The 18,965-nt window shown below is 45.9% G+C and overlaps 2 protein-coding genes across 5 annotated transcripts; both read right to left on the bottom strand.

Annotated features, from left to right (window-relative positions):
• Positions 1-1,303: 1,303 nt before the first annotated feature.
• Positions 1,304-2,924, bottom strand: LOC136354987 (uncharacterized). Its single transcript, XM_066306924.1, has 4 exons — positions 2,710-2,924; positions 2,375-2,633; positions 1,997-2,282; positions 1,304-1,906 (listed from the first exon to the last, which is right to left on the bottom strand). Exons 1-4 carry the CDS (start codon positions 2,823-2,825, stop codon positions 1,422-1,424), a joined length of 1,146 nt encoding a protein of 381 aa, XP_066163021.1. The 5' UTR covers positions 2,826-2,924; the 3' UTR covers positions 1,304-1,421.
• A 5,579-nt stretch (positions 2,925-8,503) lies between these two features.
• Positions 8,504-14,490, bottom strand: LOC4325456 (protein NRT1/ PTR FAMILY 8.2). Of its 4 annotated transcripts, none has more exons than XM_015762812.3 (4): positions 14,386-14,490; positions 10,591-10,745; positions 10,270-10,487; positions 8,504-10,187 (listed from the first exon to the last, which is right to left on the bottom strand). In XM_015762812.3, the coding sequence occupies exons 2-4, from the start codon at positions 10,700-10,702 to the stop codon at positions 8,775-8,777; spliced, it is 1,743 nt and encodes a 580-aa protein (XP_015618298.1). In that variant the 5' UTR covers positions 10,703-10,745; positions 14,386-14,490; the 3' UTR covers positions 8,504-8,774. The 4 variants fall into 4 exon arrangements, with proteins under 4 accessions (XP_015618298.1, XP_015618289.1, XP_015618280.1 ...); XM_015762803.3 differs by lacking the exon at positions 14,386-14,490 and adding an exon at positions 11,681-11,864; XM_015762794.3 differs by having other exon boundaries at positions 8,504-10,487.
• Between the last annotated feature and the right edge of the window lie 4,475 nt (positions 14,491-18,965).

Raw genomic sequence — 18,965 nt, 5'->3', positions numbered from 1 at the left:
CTGTACTCAAGATTCGTGCAAATATCAGACATAATATATAAATGAAGTTTTGGCTCCGTACTGTTGAATATTTTGCAGCTAATTGTCTCATTCAGAATGTCGGTTTCATTCCGTGTGTTTTGGCATTTACTCGTTAGTTTTGGCTTAGATATAACTTAATTTGATCGTTATTACTAATGTACCACTAACCTAATAAGATATCTTGAATTATTGCCTGTCAAAGACTGACAGTTCGGCAGTGCCGCAGTGGAGATATCTGAAGTTCTAAGCTGCCAACAAGGACAAGGATAGGAAATGCATTGGGCCTGATTCTTGTGCGATTGCATACTTGGGCCTGTCATTTCAGGCCCAAGGTTACTGAGAGCACTGACGAATTTTTTTTATTTATAATTTTTTTTATTAAAAGTTTTACAAAAATAATTTTCCATTTTGAAAATTAACGGAAATAGTCTCCTACCGCCCTCTGGGAGGGCGATTTTTAAAAATCGCCCTCCCAGAGGGCGGCGAAACTGACGTGGCAGACGGCCGTTCGCTCTCGGGCGACGGCCGTCAACGAAATTTGCAGGCGGCCCCCTTGCCGCCCTCCGCGAGGGCGATTTTCTACTGTGCGGGGGGCCGCCTGCAAATGGGCGGCGAGGGGGGGCAGGGAATTTTGCAGGCGGCCCCCTTGCCGCCCTCCGCTAGGGCGATTTTGCACTGTGCGGGGGGCCGCCTGCAAATGGGCGGCGAGGGGGGGCAGGGAATTTTGCAGGCGGCCCCCTTGCCGCCCTCCGCTAGGGCGATTTTGCACTGTGCGGGGGGCCGCCTGCAAATGGGCGGCGAGGGGGCATGGAATTTTGCAGGCGGCCCCCTTGCCGCCCTCCGCTAGGGCGATTTTGCACTGTGCTCTATATTTTTTTTATATAAATATCAATAGTTATCAAATCTTTTTATATTGAAAACTATACAAGATTAAAATCTCCAAGACTGGTAAAATACAATTTTATTATTTTTTAGGGCATATTTGGAATGTTACCGTACAAATATTTTGTTAGTGCCAAAATATAAGCAAGTTTTGGCACTACCAAATATTTGGTAAGGTAAAATTGCATTTGATCATATTTGGTTTGCTGCCAAAATGTAAAATTGTAGTGAAGAATGTTGTACATAATCTCAATTGTAGATTACGTATTACCAATTAATAGGCTTCCATTTTCATGTGTGCTGTTGTGGACTGTGCGCGCTACTGGATATGGCACTACCGTGAAGCGCCGAAAGTGTGTTGTTGTGAGCATAAGTTGTTCGAGCACAATACGAATGAAAAGAACTACGTAGACGAGACAAACACAAGTAGTACTGCAGTAGTAATAGCAAAAGTAGTACTGCTTTACAAGTTTGTAAGCCAAAAGAAACGGTCACATAAGGACTGAAGAGGTAGAACACTACTGACGAGGCCTCTTACCCCTGTCCCTCCTACCCTGCGCCCTAATGTGCCCCTGGGAGTACGTGAGTCGGTCTGGGGGTACGGCACGGCCAACCCGTCCTGCCTGTACAGGTGTGACCTCTGGCTGCTCCTGAGTGTGCGCCTCTGGAGCTCCTCCAAGCTGAGAGGAGCCTAGTACGTCCTGGTGGTCTGCACCGTGCAAGTCGTCGTCGTAGAACTGGCTAGTAGGACCAGTCCTACCGGCGTGAGACGAAGAGGCCCCAGTACCGAAGATCCCGGCTGCAAATCCTGCTGGACAAGGACCATCAGTTTCGTACAGGTATTTAACAGTATTAATAAAAAGTAAAGTACCGTGTGGGTGAGGGATCGACGCTCCGTGAGAGGAAGAGCTGGCGAACGCGCCCGAAGAGGTGGCGAACGCCCCTGCGGAGCTCGCGGAAGCGCCGGTCGTGCCTGCGAACGCGCTCGAAGGCATACGAGGTCCTGCGATGAGGAAACGTGCAGTTAAATCATGGTGACACATTCGTGCAAAAGCTGAAACAAAAATGAACTAATATCTGGGCTGAACTGTACCGTGCGAAACCGGTGCTGTAGGTCGCACTGCTCCGAAGCTAGGGGCGCTCGAAGACAAACGAGGTCCTGCTCCGACGGTAGGACCGCGAGGCCGTGGGTGTACCGGACCAGCTGGAGGTACGACGTCCACGGCGCTGCGACAGGAGAAGACGCGCATGACCGCACGCATCTTCTCCTGCATCCGGTCGAAGGTCGACCTCTGCTCAACGTCAGTCAAGTGCAAACCTCTGCTCAACCTCACCTGGACTGCGGTGATATCGGCACTGATATCCCGTGCCGCATCAGCCTATGCAAGATGGAAATAAAAAATTCAGTAGTTGTCCTATATTATGCAAGATAAATGACATAATTGTTGGAAGTAATACAAATTGGACGTACCGCCACGAAGTAGTCTCGGTCACGGTGCGTGGGATACGCGTCCGTGACAGCGGCAACGTGCGGCTCTGGGGCGTCTGGAGTGAAGGTCACACGCGCACGAGTGCGAGGAAGGTACCAGCGAAGGTAGTCACGGTAGTTCTCCTCCGTGTGTGGGAAGAGCTCGTTGATCACCTCCTCTGTAGCTAACACCCAGTCGTCAACGTACTGCTGTACACGTGGAGCCCAAAGTGCGCCTGCTAGCTGTCCCCGTCGAGTCAACCTGTGAAGAGAGGTAAATTGTATGGCTCGATGATGTAATTATCATAAAAATTTAGAAATGAACAATCCGAACATACGAGTGGTCGGCAGGGGGGACGGTCGGCTGCACGTTGCCCGGAAACACCTGCCTAAGTCCGAACTGTCTCATCACACGCTGCGGGCAGTGAGGCTCAACGAAAATGTCGAACACCATCGGCAGGATGGTGAGCCAGTAAGCCTGGTCGCGTGTGCACAAGGACGAAAGTCCTAGCGGTGCTCTCGCAGCGACGGCCTCTTCTGTGTACGGCTCCCAGATGACGTCGCTCGGCTGGAGACGGTCAAACTCGAACACGAAGTCCGGGTAACCACGTTTCACCTGGACGTGAGCGTAACGACGCTGCAATAAACATGATCGGAATTAGACATGTTATGTGAAGGAAAAAAAAAGAAGATGACTGATAAACTTATAACGCAGCGAAGTTGCACTAACCCCACGTCGACACCAGTAAGTCCCCATCGTGGGACCGTCCTCTGGCCACTGCGCGCTGCGACCAACCCCGTAGGGTGCGCTGTCCACCACTGGTCGTCCTATGGCAAACCTCTCGGCTGCCCAAAGCTGAAGCAACATAGGGCAGCCAGCGATGATCGCTCCCGCGTCAGTCTTCGTGCACGCCTCACAGAGGGCACGGTACGTGGCTGCTAGCACGGCAGAACCCCAGCTCCACTGCGGCACGTCCTGTGGCTGAGCATCCGCGATGGCCCGTGCGTAGTGGACCAGCCGGAAGTCCACAGCGTGCCCGTGGGTGCTAGTGAACATCACCCACCCGAACAACCACAACAGGTACGCCTCAAGGGAGCGTCGGACCGAGTAATCATCAGCGTCAGGGTGCAGAAGGTCCGCCTACAGTTAAGAATGAAATGTTAGTACAAAACACTCATCCGGTCGCAAATAATCATGTATGATAATAACATCTTATTTACTTACAGTGAACTGGAGCAACCAAGCCTTGCTAGGCCCGACTGTAGAGTACGGAGGAAGGGTGGTGGTCGGTCCTAGGTGTGGAAGGCGCATCACCTGCTCGAAGCGCGCAGTGATATCCTCCTTCCACCCAAAAACACCGTCGACGGGACCAACTGGTGCTCCCGCCAGCGGTAGCCCGAGCAGGTACGACACGTCCTGCAGTGTCGGAGCCATCTCCCCACAGGGAAGGTGGAACGTGTGCGTCTCAGGTCTCCAGCGGTCTACAAGAGCGGCAAGGAGTGACCGGTCTGCATCCCACCGCTTCGCTGGGTCACGGTCGTCCGCCGCCGCCTCAACAAGCCTACAAAGTGGTAGAAGGCCTGCCGCACGCAACCTGTATAGAGCAAACTTCAAACATAAGTGCAAAACAAAGCAAAGTTGAGTTCAAATGTGAACATACGCGTACCAAGGAACGTGACGGGGGTCGACACGCAACCACTCGCGCGACGTGCGTGGACGGAAGGTGCCGAGCTGTGCACCCTCGACTGCTGACAGGAACGAGCGGTGGTTCCTGTCAATCCCACGGTTCAACAGCGCCGGTGTGTCGTACGCCATACCTGCATCAAATAGGTTGATCAGAAACATATAAATAATTAGTTCAACATAAGTAATAAATGTTCATAAGCGAATTACTAACACATATTAAACAAGAGTACAAACAAACAAAAGTGTTTAGTCCGAACACTCATCACGATAACATTACGAGACAAACACCGAATAGTTCGCAATACTACTAGTACAACAATAGTCGGAGGTACTCAGTACAACAAGATTGAATTGAAATTACACGATAGAAGTATTTAGTCCGAACACTCATTACATCATTTTATTTCCTAAATCGAAAGCATTGTTACACCATGGAATCGCCTGCTGCGCGACGACGCCTTGGCCTTGCGCGCCTGCTTGTTGTTCCTTCACCAGTTGGTCGCCTACCATCACTTGCCTGTCCAGATGGACTAGCATCAGCGCCGCTTGGAACTTCTGCATTCTTCGGGCATTTCTTGTAAGTATGGCCGCGCAGATCACACTTGCTGCAGCGTAAAGTCCTCCCACCTGCTTCTGACTCATCCATATCATTTCTGATGCGTCTAGTTTGGCGTCGACCCTTTTTCACCCTTAACTTAGATGGATCTGGAATATAAAAAACTTGGGCACTCAGCGTTGTGTAGGATCCTGAGATCCCGAACCCATATATCTCCTCACTCCATGTATGAAAGATTGCTTCTTTCCTGAAATAATTTGAGACGTACACATTGGGAGATATGCCACAATCACCGGCAGCAGCAAGAACGTGTGAGCAAGGAAGGTGATGAAGCTTCGGCTTCATACAACTGCAGGTACATCCACCATCCGCCTTCAAGACACATTCCTGCACGGCTTGCTTGCGATAGATACCACGCCTGCTCCTATCAACACACATTATTTAATACCGATGCACTTGTGTGCCTTGAGCAACAACTCTATGTCTCCGTGCCTTTTTGATTTTATCTTCCATGTACTTTGTCACTACGTTGCCAAACACTATGTTGTTATCGGCCATGGACGGACCAATTTTCTTGTATCGATCCCTAAAGTAGGCTTGCGTGCCGTGAAGGATGAATTCAACAATAGCAACCAATGGAAGTACCCGAACTCCTCGCATTACCCAGTTGTACACCTCTGCCAAATTGGTTGTCATTATGCCATACCGAGATCCATCGGTGTCGAACAATAGAGCCCACTTCTCCTTAGGCTCATTCTCAATCCACTGAGAGAAATTTCTGATGGCCGAACCTGACCTCCTTCTCATTGTTGGTGGGTCATCATGTAATGCACCAAGAGGTATGGGAGGCTCGTCACCTTCAACTTGTGGTCTGCGAGATTGCTCATCTGTTTGCTTCGTTGTCAACTCATCCAACTTGTCCCACAACTCATTAAATTTCTTCTCTTGGTTCTGTGCACAGAGCCTCTTAAAGAGATCCATAAGATGCTTGTTCTTGAATTGCTTGTAGAAATTTGCACCCATGTGACGCATGCACCACCGACTCCGAACATCAGGCCACTTAGCTGGAAGTCCCTTCTCATCCCAACCGTTCTGCAAGTAGTCAATAGCCCGCAACATACCCGCATGACGATCATGTATAAGGCAAACGTTGGGCCTCATACGCACCACTGCAATGTGCACTCTCTCTAGGAACCAGTACCAGCTTTCAGTGTTCTCACTCTCTACAAATGCGAAAGCCATAGGTAGAACCTGGTTGTTCCCATCACACCCAATTGCTGTCAATATCTGACCTCGGTATTTACCTGTCATAAAAGTTCCATCTATGCATAGAACAGGTCGACAATGCACAAAAGCATTGATGCAAGCACCCAATGAGAAAAAGGCTCTTTGCAGCACACTCTTTGTTCGATCTTCAACCGATGTAAATGTATGTAGGTCATAGTAAGTATTATTATTCCTCTGGGCAATGGTGGCTAACAAACGAGGCAAATTATCATAAGAAGCTTCAAATGTGCCATACCTCATCTCAATGATCTTTTGTTTGGCTCTCCAGGCCTTTGCATAGCTTATGGTGTACTTGAATTTGTTCTCGATGTGCCTAATAATTGATTTTGGTTCAAAGCCAATGTTACCAACAACACTGCTGTACATCTCACTTGCCACAAAAGCTGAAGTGATGTTTCGGTGATACTTCTCCACCCCTTGTAAGTAGCACTTGTGCTCGGTCACAATGCTAACTTTCCAATAATCATTCCATTTACCCTTATATGCATGGACACGCCACGGACATTCTTCCTTCATGCACCTCACTTCATACACATAATTTGTTGACTTGACCACCCTAAACTCTCTCTGCAATGAAACTGCCCAATGCTTCACCGCCTCCTTCATCTCATCCTTATGAGCATACCTTGCACCCTCAATTACCTCGTTCTCCTTATACTCCCAGGGTACATGATCACCCTCTGATAAAACAAGACCAGAGAAGTCCTCATTTGCCCAATCAGTGGCCATTACATCACCTTCCTCATCGGATGATGCGTCGTCCTCCGCTTGCTCATTATCCGAATCTTCCCTCTCCATTTCATCAACAATTATACCGACTCTCTCCCCCTCATCCGCCATGCCCATGGCCTGCTCCTCCCTTTGTTGATTTTCCTCATTTTGCATCGATGGTCCAACAACATCCCCTGCATTGCTAGGACCCTCCACATCTTCGGTTTGCATTGAAACATTTGTATCTTTCTCTTGTACCGACACAAATATAACGAGGGGCCATGACCGTTCAAAAGCCATTTCCACATACCGTCTCCAAGCAGCAGTGCTGTCCATTGGCATTAGTTCCCAAAAATAACCTTCTATTGCACGACTCACTACAACAGATACTGACATTGTGTAGACTTCTTGGTCTATTCTAAATCCTCTCAACAACCAACTATAAATTGACTCAAATGTTCTCTCCGCAGGCCTATCGATGCCCTTAGATGTCATTACAAAATCTGACAGATCAACACCATCTGGACCAAATCTAATATTTCCTTAACCGTGAACTATCTGAAATGTGACCTTACTTGACATTGTGCCTGATGAAAACAATAACTGCGTTAACCTCGCATTTCTGTACTACGCCCTAAGTTACATTCTCTACAATATTGTTCTCTAAATTTCTAAAAGTAGGTTACATTCTCCAGATCAAACTAAACTACATCTTACAATTAACACTACTGTCTATGTCTCAATTCATACTATTATATTCTATGCTCTGGATCTACACATATGTGCTGTGTGCTACAGATCTGCTAAAATATATGGAACTAAAACTAAAACGCAACATATGTACTCAAACGTAATATATTAGTACAAATGCAAAAGATGTATGGGAGCATACCTGTGATGAAGTGAGCGAACCAGCAGGGCTTCGCCGCTCCCCTTCTGCTGCCCTCCCCTCTCTCTCTCTTTCGTTTTTTTGGATTTTTAGTGAATATAATGAAATTTGACAGGGGAGGGGCTGGGCTTTATAGGGGGGAGGCAAAAATCGCCCTCCCCCAGGGCGGCAAGGGGGCCGCCTGCAAAATTCCATGCCCCCTCGCCGCCCATTTGCAGGCGGCCCCCCGCACAGTACAAAATCGCCCTCTCGGAGGGCGGCAAGGGGGCCGCCTGCAAAATTCCATGCCCCCCCTCGCCGCCCATTTGCAGGCGGCCCCCCGCACAGTAGAAAATCGCCCTCGCGGAGGGCGGCAAGGGGGCCGCCTGCAAATTTCGTTGACGGCCGTCGCCCGAGAGCGAACGGCCGTCTGCCACGTCAGTTTCGCCGCCCTCTGGGAGGGCGATTTTTAAAAATCGCCCTCCCAGAGGGCGGTAGGCGACTATTTCCGTCAATTTTCAAAATGGAAAATTATTTTTGTAAAACTTTTAATAAAAAAAATTATAAATAAAAAAAACTCGAGCACTGACATTGTTTAGAACTATGATTGAAAGTTGAAACGAACTTCACAAAGGGGAAAGGCCACCTTACCGATTTTCGAAGAAAATACCATTGAATACTGAGCATACTCTGCTAATAATAACCCAGCAACAAGTTTTCTGAAAAATTGCCAGCGAATAATCTAAGCCTGAATTCTGTGTGCTACTCACTGGCTTTTCCCAATATCAGAATTGTTAAGGTGACATTTGTCAGCAGCTTTGGATTGTACTGCCAGTTACAGCATAGATGAAATTACCTGGATTAATCTACTGGTCAATTTGCAGTCTTTATTACGTAATAATTAATCTGGATTACCGTGCATACTAATCATCCTTCCCATAAATCGCTGTCTTTCTGACTGCTGAACAATGGCATTTCTGCAACCTAATGAACTTATGAGATACTCCACCACAGAAGACCTTATTTCTTGAACAACTTTGGCCAATGCATTTCTAGAAAACTAAACATCACATTTATATTTTTAAACTACTATATCCTCCTATTCTTCTTCATTTTTTCCTACCAGACATAATGCAATGAACACTATAACATATTTGAAGGTCACAAACGACACTAATTTCCTTTCCATTTTATCTCCCAAGAACTTGTTTAGAACCCCACACATTCTGACATTCACACGCCACAATTCAGTTCAATTCCCCCTTGTATGTCATAATCAGCTTCACCTCGTGGCTCAGTTTGCTCCGGCGTGCTCGGCCTTGTCGTCCGGTGAATCCGCCGTCTTCTTGTAGGTGTACCAGCTGGCGATGACGAGGTAGACGCCGAAGTTGATGAGGCTGAGCACGGCGAGCAGCCAGAAGAAGTAGTCGAGGTGGCCGCGGTTGAGGTTGTCCGGGATCCACCCGACGGCGCCGTTCCGGGTGGTGACATGGGTAACGATGGTCACGAGCAGCGTGCTGAGGTAGTTGCCTAGCGCGACGGTGGTGAGCGACAGCGCCGAGCACATGCTGCGCATGGCGTCGGGAGCCTGGTCGTAGAAGAACTCCAGCTGCCCGACGAACGTGAACACCTCGGCGGCGCCGATGATGAAGTACTGCGGCACCTGCCAGAAGATGGAGATGGGCACGACGTCCTTGTCGCCGTAGAGCCCGTGGCGAGCGATGGCGCGCAGCCTGACGACGTCGAGCACGCCGGCGGCGAGCATGGAGAAGACGGAGATGACGAGGCCGATGCCCATCCGCTGCAGCTGGGTGAACCCGCGTGGGCGCCCCGTCACGGCGCGCACCGCCGGCACGATGAGGCGGTCGTACACCGGCACCCAGACGATGACGCTGAGGGTGTCGAAGATGGAGAGCGACGCCGCCGGGATGGAGAAGTGCGGCCCCATGCTGGCGTCGAGCGTGTTCCCCTGGAGGACGAACATGGTGCTCATCTGCCCGTACACCGTCGCGAACACGATCCCGCTCGCCCAGATCGGCAGCAGCCGCACCACGCTCTTCAGCTCCTCCACCTGCGTCACCGTGCACAGCCGCCACGCCGACGCGTTCGCCGCCGACCTGTCCTCCGGCGTCTCCACCGCCGCCCTGTCGAGGCACGCGAACTGCCCGGTGTGCTCCAGCTTGCGGCTGCCCTCGATGCCGGACTCCCTGTCGAGCGTCTCGTGCAGCCGCGACCCGTCGGCGGGGACCTCGACGCCCCACTTCCTCGCCGACGCGACGAGCACCTGCGCGATCCTCGTCAGCGGGCTGCCCCCGGGCCGCTGGTGCCTGTACAGCGGCGTGCCGACGAAGAAGCTGGCGACGGCGACGGCCATGACGACGGCCGGGATGCCGAACCCCCACCCCCACCCGACGTGCGTCTGCACGTACACCAGCACCGACGACGCCACCAGCGCGCCGATGTTGATGGAGAAGTAGAACCAGTTGAAGAAGCTGCTCTTGCTCCGCTTCTCCCCCTCGTCGTTCTCGTCGAACTGGTCCGCGCCAAACGACGACACGCACGGCTTGATCCCGCCGGTGCCCAGCGCTATCAGGTACAGCGCCAAGAACACCACCCCCGTCTGCGCCTCCGTCGGGTGACACGCTCCTCCGTCGCACGCCGGCACCAGCCCCTTCACCGACGACGCCATTGTCAGCAACGCCAAACCCTGCAACCATCAAAACATCTCTCTCTTCGATCACACCATCGATCATAGCAATCAGAAACTGAAATCCAAGACGATTAGTTACCAGGATGTAGATGATCATGAAGCTGGCAATGGTCCAGAACCTGCCCATGTAGGCATCAGCCAAGAAGGCACCGAGAAGGGGGGTGATGTAGCAAGTCCCCGACCAGTTGGTGACATTGTTGGCGGCAATGGCGCTCTCCTGCCCGAGCCGCGTCTTCATGTAGTTCACGAGGTTGGTGCTCATGCCATAGTAGGCCAGCCTCTCGCAGCACTCGTTAGCTGATCAAACCATTGCAAACATCAGTCACTTCACTCGCTTATATCTCACCATCAATGGAGACGAACAAGCTTGGCAATCGACGAGGAAGATGTTGTTACTTACCGAGGATGTAGGGGCAGGCACGCCAGTTGCCGGTGTTCTTCTTGGTGGCCGGGTTGCCCTTGACGTCCACGGTGCCATCTTGGGTGTAGATGTCTTCTGCAACCTCTCCCATGGCGATGCTCACCTCAGCTCACACTCTCACAGTGGCTGGCTACCTGCAAAGTTTGCAACGACTGTCTCTGATGAGGAAGATATTGGGTTATGTACAGATATATATCTTCTGACGAAAGACTACTACGACCAATGAATAATTAGGAATAGTTGTAATCCATCTGACTACTACGACCAATGAATAATTAGGAATAGTTGTAATCCATCAGAAATTCAGAGTAGAAATACAGGAGTTAGGTTGGTTCAGAAAGCTACCTGAGCTCGTTACTAAATCGAATCCAGTCAACTGAAGTTCAGATATTTTAGATACAGAATAAACTGGTATAAAAAGTAGCTTTAGTGGAGGAGGGTAGTATCAATTGCTCACTTTTGTTATCTGAAACTTTGCAAATCTCTAGCACTAGCAATTAATAAGATGTCAGTGGTTGGTTAAACCTGCTTCCTCAGATTAAGTTACTGAGAGCTTATGAACAGTAAAGAAAGTATTTCCCTTTGCTTCAGAACAACAATTACTAGATGAGTTATCAGCTTATCTCAGACTCTCAGTTTGCAGAACACTGCAAGTTTCTTAGAAGAGGCACGCGTCAGCATTATCTAGCAGAAATGCCAAGATATATATTTATCAAAGAATATATCTCCTTGCAAATTGCAATAGCTGAAATCTTAATTTTAAGCTGAAATATTAATTTACCCCAAGAGGCCAAGACTAAACATTTCAGACACTAAAGCAACATTTCCCCTAACAAACTAAAGCAACAGCTGGTGTTCAGAGGCAACCTCAGCCAGCAAATGGGCATCAATTAAAGCAATAGCTCCCTAGTTGGTGTCCAGGGGCAATCTCAGCCAACAAATTGGGCATCAATTAACTAACAAAAATTCAGACAAATCACAGCGGATTCAAGGCATCTGAAACCTTAAATCACACTGCTCTCCTCAAGGATTTAGAAAAGAGGAAGAAATGAGGGACCTTTGCTCATACCTGCCCAAATCAAAACACGATACTTCGAGAGAGAGATGCCTCATGTGCAGAAATCTGCAAATGAGGTCGGCAACCAAGACCGAGCTGAAGAAGAAGACATGCGTGTATCGCTGGATTCTCTCCAGCTAGGACAGTGAGCAGCAAAGTTTTGGTCAAAAAACAAGGGAGTGCTCTTCTGATGGCTGCTTCTTATCTCACTTTCCCACTAGAGAAGAAGAGAAGGCTGCTTTGGCCAAAGCTTAGCCGCTTTGGCCTTCTTCTTGGATCTTCTTCTCCAATGAGAAGCTATGTCAATCCATGTGGCTGCTTTGGCAATTAGCAGCTACTAGTACTGGAGAAGAGGAACACGTGAATGACTACAGAAACAGGTTGCTTTGTCCTGAACCTGCTGCAGTGACCATTTGGTGGCGTAGAACGGTAGAAGAACCGGGAGAGTCTTTTGTGAGTGTAGGGACATGTGGATTATTGGAACCATCAAGTAAAAGGATTTGGTTGTTGTGACCTTCTATCCAATGTTTTTTTTTATTATTTTCTTTAAGAAGAACCAGAATCATTGACTTGCTTCAGTGCATGCTACTACTGAATTTGAGTGAGATGATGAATGATGAGGAGATAATGCTAGTATGATTGTGTGGCTATGGACCAGTATCACTTTGGCATCTCCATCTTTTGGGGGCTCTCCATGTGGATGACAACTTGCTTTTCTGTAGTTTTTTTTTTTTTTGTTTCACTTCTGATTTTCTTCAGGCAGTGATCACACTTTGTTCAGACTATCAGAAATTCAGAATATTGTATTCAGTTTGTTCAGACTTCAGACTAGAAGATGAGGCCCATCACTGTACAGGTCAAAACCGTGGAAACGAAGTGCTTTAATCGACAATAGTTTATTTTTAAGAGGCAAATAGTGTCAATGACGACGATGTGATGCAACTTGACATTTGTTCTGAACTTGTTTCCTGCTTATGCAGCATGGAGACGTTTGATTAACAAACAGGGAGTACTAATCCTAGTAATCAGCTGGTCAATTACAAATGAAAAAACAGAAACAAGTCTGAGTGGCTCACGCAACAGTGACGTCCATGATTTGGTTAAAACTAAACAGCTAATTTCGCTCATTTCATTCCCACGGGAGGAGAAGGATAGGCTCTGCACAAAGAAAACGATGGACTCCAATGGCGACTTGCTGGAAAATTTTCCTCCGTGTTCTGAAGCTCAAATCCAAAACGTTCTTTTCGAAACGAGAAGAAAAAAAAATTCTCTGCAACTGGGTATGTCTCCGGATCAACATCTCAAATGACGGGCGATCTACGCATTCATATATATACAATTTATGCAGCAGTTGTTTTTCTTTGGTGTACCGGTGAGATGTGTACATGACCTGTCAGTCTAATGACATGGACTTGCCAAGAAAACAACAATCTGCTAGCTAATACCACTATATATTTTAGTGATGGTCAAAGGGAATCTTGGAGTGGCCTACTATCTAAAAGCTGAAGATTCAATAAGGCAAGCAATCTGTGACTGACACTCTTCTACTTCAGCAATAAGCCAATGAGCAGCTGACGAGAGGTCTCTGCTACTCTGGATTATACATTGGGCTTGAAGCTTATGATATGGTAATCAGATGCAGAGATATGCATCAGCTGAACAGTGGCCATTACCAACAAAGCAAGCAACGCGCATGCGTGGTGAGTGATGATGATGATGAGTAATTATGCAACTAAGAGGAGACAGACCCACGAAGCAACAAATGGAGCTTAGAAAGTGATTGATCACGGATTTCTTGTATGTGGACGAATGATTAATCAATGAAAGAAAAAGCAAAATAATTATCGATATTTTTATCCAGAGCATATGTTTAACCATTGTTAGTTGTTTTTATCAAGCATATAAGTACTCCGACAGAATTATGGCAAACAGTTACTATCTCCGTCTTTTAATAGATGATACCGTTAACTTTTTTTACGTGTTTGACCATTTATCTTATTAAAATATATATGTAATTATAAGAGTTGCTTTATCACTTAAGGTAGTTTAAACATGATTTTTATCTTATATATTTACATGTTTTAAATAAGACAAATGATCACATTCAAAAGTTAACGATGTCATCTATTTAAAAAATAAAAGGAGTATATATTAGTTTGTACTACTATTTGGCGTGGTAAAAGTACTAGTAATACTAGGCATGAGTAATTAATTAATTACCTACCGATGCAACATACAAAAACCGATGGCAACAAGCACGGCGTGAGCAAGGCATGTTGGTGCTTGGTTGGGAAGAAGGAAACACGTACGATATGATGAGTAAGAAAAAAAAAAGGGAAATAATTTCATGTACTGAGATATAGAGAGATAAATTGCTACAGTGATCAATGGAACAGGAAGAGCAAGTAATCTCTTCGTTTCTGCATTGGGTGATGAGGAGGAGGCGATCGAGATAGATATAATATAAATTAATTAATTAATAAAAAAAAAGTGTAGTATACTACTACAAATAACGAACTAAATAGCCACGTGGCACGTGATCGCTGGAGGAGACGACGATGATCACTAGGGAGAGAGAGCGATCTCTTGTTGGCCGGCCATGGAGACGGACGAACAGAACAACAACAGCACATGGAGGAGAAGTATGGTTTGGACTTTGGAGCAGAGAGTGTGAGAAATAAATTAAATCTCGGCGTGCGAAACGGCGGCGTACGTACCTGGCGGTGACCGGAGCGGCGGCGGCGGAGTATGTACCCACCACCAGGGCGATCTCTTCTCCTTCCTCTGGTGGTGTGTATGCGATGGCCGGCGATGGAGACGATGAGAGGAAGGAAGGAAGGAATTGCAGCGGTTTATTTGGTTCGATTTATAGCGGCGAGGGAGGAGGGGAGGGAGGCGTCGATACTCGATACGCGTGCGTGACAATAGGGTGTTGATAGATGTTCGTCAGGGCTACGGCTTTCTTCTTCTGGGGGCGTGTGATTGCGATTCACCGATCGATGTACGTGAATGATAAATGCAAAACCAACACCATCCGTCTACGTTCATCTACAGTTTTTTTTCCTCCCTCTATGAAGACCTGTTCTCATAAATATGACGAGAACAAAGAATTAATACATAATACGTGCCGAAACCTCGAACGAACGGTTATGCAGATTTTTGCCATTCTTTTGATGAAGATTTACAAATAAACTTGAATATATAAATGTATGTCTCCCTTAGTATTGAAGTATTAGTTTTTACATTTTGAGTTCCTACATTATATGGGTTCTCTGTTGAGTGAATTATGTAATATAAGTGGTTATAGTTTCGTTGAAACAAAGGCCGGATTTTATTCCATTATATTTAAGAAAAAAAGAGTACACAGCCAAACATTTATATATGAAAAATTTTACAGCGCTTGAGAAAATATCTTTGAGTCACCTAAATTTTATACTAAAAAGTTTTAATACCTCGAAATATGTATCTGGTATGTTCTTAAAGAAGATAAAATTATCCTCATATATGGTTTGATATGCACGTACTCCCTCTGTTTTTAAAAAAAAGACAAACCCTGGGTTTCCGTGTCCAATATTTGACCGTCTGTCTTATTTAAAAAAAATATGAAAAAAAATTAAAAATACAAGTCTCGCATAAAGTGTTAATCATGTTTTATCATCTAACAACAATGAAAATACTAATTATAAAAAAATTTCATATAAGACGTATAGTTAAACGTTGGACACGGAAACCCAGGTTTTTTTTACGGAGGGAGCAGTATTGTGGATTTTTTTAACTAACCGACAAAATACGACGCCAGTTTCGTTGAATGGTGCCTGACGTTGATACGGGCGGCGTACGGTACGGTCATTGTTACTGGGCTGGGCCAGGCTACGTAGCCGTACGCCACCTTCATCTACAGCTTTGCGGCGTTGTGTTGCCTCCTATAGTCTGTACTCCCTCCGTCCCATAATATAATAATCTAGGAATGGATGGGACTCAACGAATCTAAACAGTAAGTATGTCCGAATTCGTTGTACTATGAAATATCTCGTCCGGTACTAGATTGCTATATTATAGGACGAAGGGAGTAGATAGCACGGCAGGCAACGGTATGGCACACCTTCTCACACGCCTTAACCAAGTCTACCACTACTTTTATTTATCACCCACCTCTACCATCTCTAGGCAAAGAAATTCTTATATGCTAGGAGTAGTATAGTACATAAATTCGTATGTACAAGTGATTTTTCAAAAGACAAAACAAACTCAGAAAAGTAGAGATATTTTCTTGGTTTTATGGGCTAATAACAGACGAAACAATGGCAAACGCACCCTAAGCCCATAACTGCAAGTCCGGCCCATACTAATTTCTGCAAATACTCTAGGCCTCGTTTCTTCCGGGGCCCGACTTCATGACGGCCCATTAAAGGAAGTAACATCCTCGAACACAAAAGAAGCCCGAATTCATAGGCAGGCCCAAATACCAAATCGGTGGGCCTCGGTTACGTAGAATCTCAGGCCCAACAGCAACAGTCCACCCCTGCCAGCTACAAATCCACCGCCGCACACCCGTGATCGGACGGTCTCGTGGGGGACCAGCCATGTGTTTCCCTGACGCGTGGGGACCACCCGTCACAGCGTGTCTGCGCGGCGCCTCCGCCGCCGGCCGCCGGAGACGGCGGCCATAATTTGAAGCGGCGAGGAGCTCCAAACGTATGGGGCTGATTGGTTGGTCTCTGACTCTGACAGAGTGACAGACTGACTGTCTAGAGGTGGTAGTGGGTAGGGGTGGGGCCCACACCCTAGCTCCTGGCCCCACCATGTAGCCGGATGCAGACATTGCCTGACATCGGCGGTGAGAAGCGCACGCTTTCATCGTGTCTGTCTTCTCAATTTTCTCATCACTTGTCCAACCCAACAAATCCTCTCTTCATTGGTACACCGGATTTTTGTTTCCGTCGTCTGCGTTTACTCAGGGTGTGTTTAGTTTACGGTAAAATTAAAAGTTTAATTAAAATTGAAATGATGTGACGGAAAAGTTGGAAGTTTGAAGAAAAGTTTGGGAACTAAACCAGCCCTCGGTCAGTTTTACTACTCGTGGCAGCTGGCTTCAGAACTGGTGGCCTTTTTCTAGGGCTTGATTATCGTACCAGCTTCGACTCCCTGCTCCTCATGTTATCTTGGTAACTATGGAAGGAACAGAACTCTATGGTTTCCGACTCTGCTCTCTCTTCGGTCTCAGTGGTTCTAGAGTCCATCCTCACTGAGGACCATCTTTGGTTGTTAGCTGGCGTTACTTCTTTTGGGGTTTTCTTAGGAAGGTACTGCGACTACGTTTAGTCGTCGTAGTAGTCTCTTCTCTTTTTTTTTCCTTGTTTTTTTTTGTCTTTTCTTCATTCCCTTGGCATAATCTGACCTAGCTGATTGCGTTGTGTAAACAAACACTTTTTTCTTCCAATATATTAACGTGCAATACTTTTGTGTGCTCGTGAAAAAAAAAGTCAGTTTTACTACTACCATGGAGTAGCTCAAAATCAATTCGATAAAGATAAAAACTATGTCAGCAAAAAGAAGGGAACAAAGCTCTGATTTTCACTACCCTCCATCCCAAAATATAATCTGACATATCCTAATACAACAAATTTAGACAGATAAATTTTTAAATTCGTTGTATTAAAATATACTCCCTCCGTCCTAAAAAGACCCAATTTCTGGGTTTTCGTGTGCAACGTTTGACCGTCCGTCTTATAGAAATTGTTTTATGATTAATATTTGCATTATTGTTAGATGATAAAACATGAATAATACTTTATGCATGACTTATCTTTTTAAATTTTTTCATAATTTTTTAAATAAGACGGACGGTCAAATGTTAGACACGAAAATACAGAAATTAAGTTTTTTGGGACGGATGGAGTATCTCATCTAATACTATATTGTTATATTTTGGGATGGATAGAGTACTATACTTGGTCTGCGTTCGGTAGTATAGGATGGGAACTAACCCCTCTTGCACGCAAAACAGAGCGGTCCATTAATATATGATTAATTAAGTATTAGCTATTTTTTTAAAAAAAATGGATCAATATGATTTTTTAAAACAACTTTCATATATATATATTTTTTTAAAAAATATACTATTTATCAGTTTGAAAAGTGTGCACGCGGAAAACGAGAGGGATTGGTTCCCATCCTGTTCTACATGGAAATTGGTGTTCTGCATAATCCATGGACTGCATGTTTAACAAGAACCTCTCGGGTGTGTGTAAACGCACAGCCAGATGAACCCTAAAATTGGAGTAATCAAACCAGGCGTACGGCGGCGTAACGACCGCCAACTTGTCAATCCAATTTAAGAAAGTGATCAAAGTTGAAAACCTGCCGTTTTCTTGGAGCTCAAGGGCACTGGAACACCAGAATCATATAAACAAATCAGACATGCATCAAAGCCTCTAAACAGATTGCTGCAATTGTGCAAGCTAAGCTAGCTAAGCTAAACCCCTAATTAAGAAGGAGATCATCGAGATGGTTAAACAATACTCCTTGTAAACAACCAGCGGACAATGGCTCATGGAGAATGGAAGGGCCAAATACTTTGCCTGAATCTTGTTTGTTGTCTTTCTCTTCCTACCTGGAAACGATCAAATGGCTCTCCGGTTTCTTAATCTGACCCCTAATCGGCAATGACCATGAGAAGTTCTTTCCAACTTCAGGTGATCATGCCACCCAGCTTCTTTCCTAAACAAACAAGTACCATACTTTGGGTTCTTTATTCTTCATGATGAGTTTGCATTTTTTTTATATATATAAATGAGAGTGATGGTGTTTAATTATTACATGTTTTGGTACCACAGGTTAGATTAAGTTTTGCTAGTAAAAAGTTACTCCTTTTTTCTTAAAAGGAAGTCAGTAGTCCGGTCATTTCACGTATAACTGATTATAAGCCGTAAACATTATTAGGATTAAAAACATATTTTACAGATAAAACTTTTATATGTGTTCTTAGCGTACTAGAAAATAAACTACAATAAAAGGACATCAAAATCAACTCTAATTTAAAATTTAAATATTGGCAACGGTTAATTAGCTGAAGAGCAAACAATGATGAAGCAAATCCCATAGTTTAGTTAGGTGTGTTGCTATTCATGTGATACCCCCTCTGGTGCCATATAGGTATGCCATAGTATAATGGAGGGAGAACCTGCATCCAGCTCTCACATCTTTAACAAATATGAACATGAAAACAAATGAGTTTTTGTGTACATGCCAGAAAAGAAAATTATTGAGAATTGTGTACCTGAAGCCATACGCTATG

The sequence above is a fragment of the Oryza sativa genome, chromosome 1 (assembly GCF_034140825.1).
Source record: "Oryza sativa Japonica Group chromosome 1, ASM3414082v1".
In the NCBI taxonomy this organism is placed as follows: domain Eukaryota; kingdom Viridiplantae; phylum Streptophyta; class Magnoliopsida; order Poales; family Poaceae; genus Oryza; species Oryza sativa.
The sequence above is the reverse complement of the archived record's forward strand: the minus strand, read 5'-3'. Positions and strand labels throughout refer to the sequence as shown.

Coding starts and splice junctions, on each gene's coding strand:
- LOC4325456 (XM_015762794.3), bottom strand. CDS start 10,702: ATGGGAGAGGTTGCAGAAGACATCTACACCCAAGATGGCACCGTGGAC. Junction 10,488..10,590: donor TGCCTGCCCCTACATCCTCG/GTAAGTAACAAC, acceptor TGGTTTGATCAG/CTAACGAGTGCTGCGAGAGG.
- LOC136354987 (XM_066306924.1), bottom strand. CDS start 2,825: ATGGTGTTCGACATTTTCGTTGAGCCTCACTGCCCGCAGCGTGTGATG. Junction 2,634..2,709: donor GTCCCCCCTGCCGACCACTC/GTATGTTCGGAT, acceptor CTCTCTTCACAG/GTTGACTCGACGGGGACAGC. Junction 2,283..2,374: donor ACCGAGACTACTTCGTGGCG/GTACGTCCAATT, acceptor CATCTTGCATAG/GCTGATGCGGCACGGGATAT.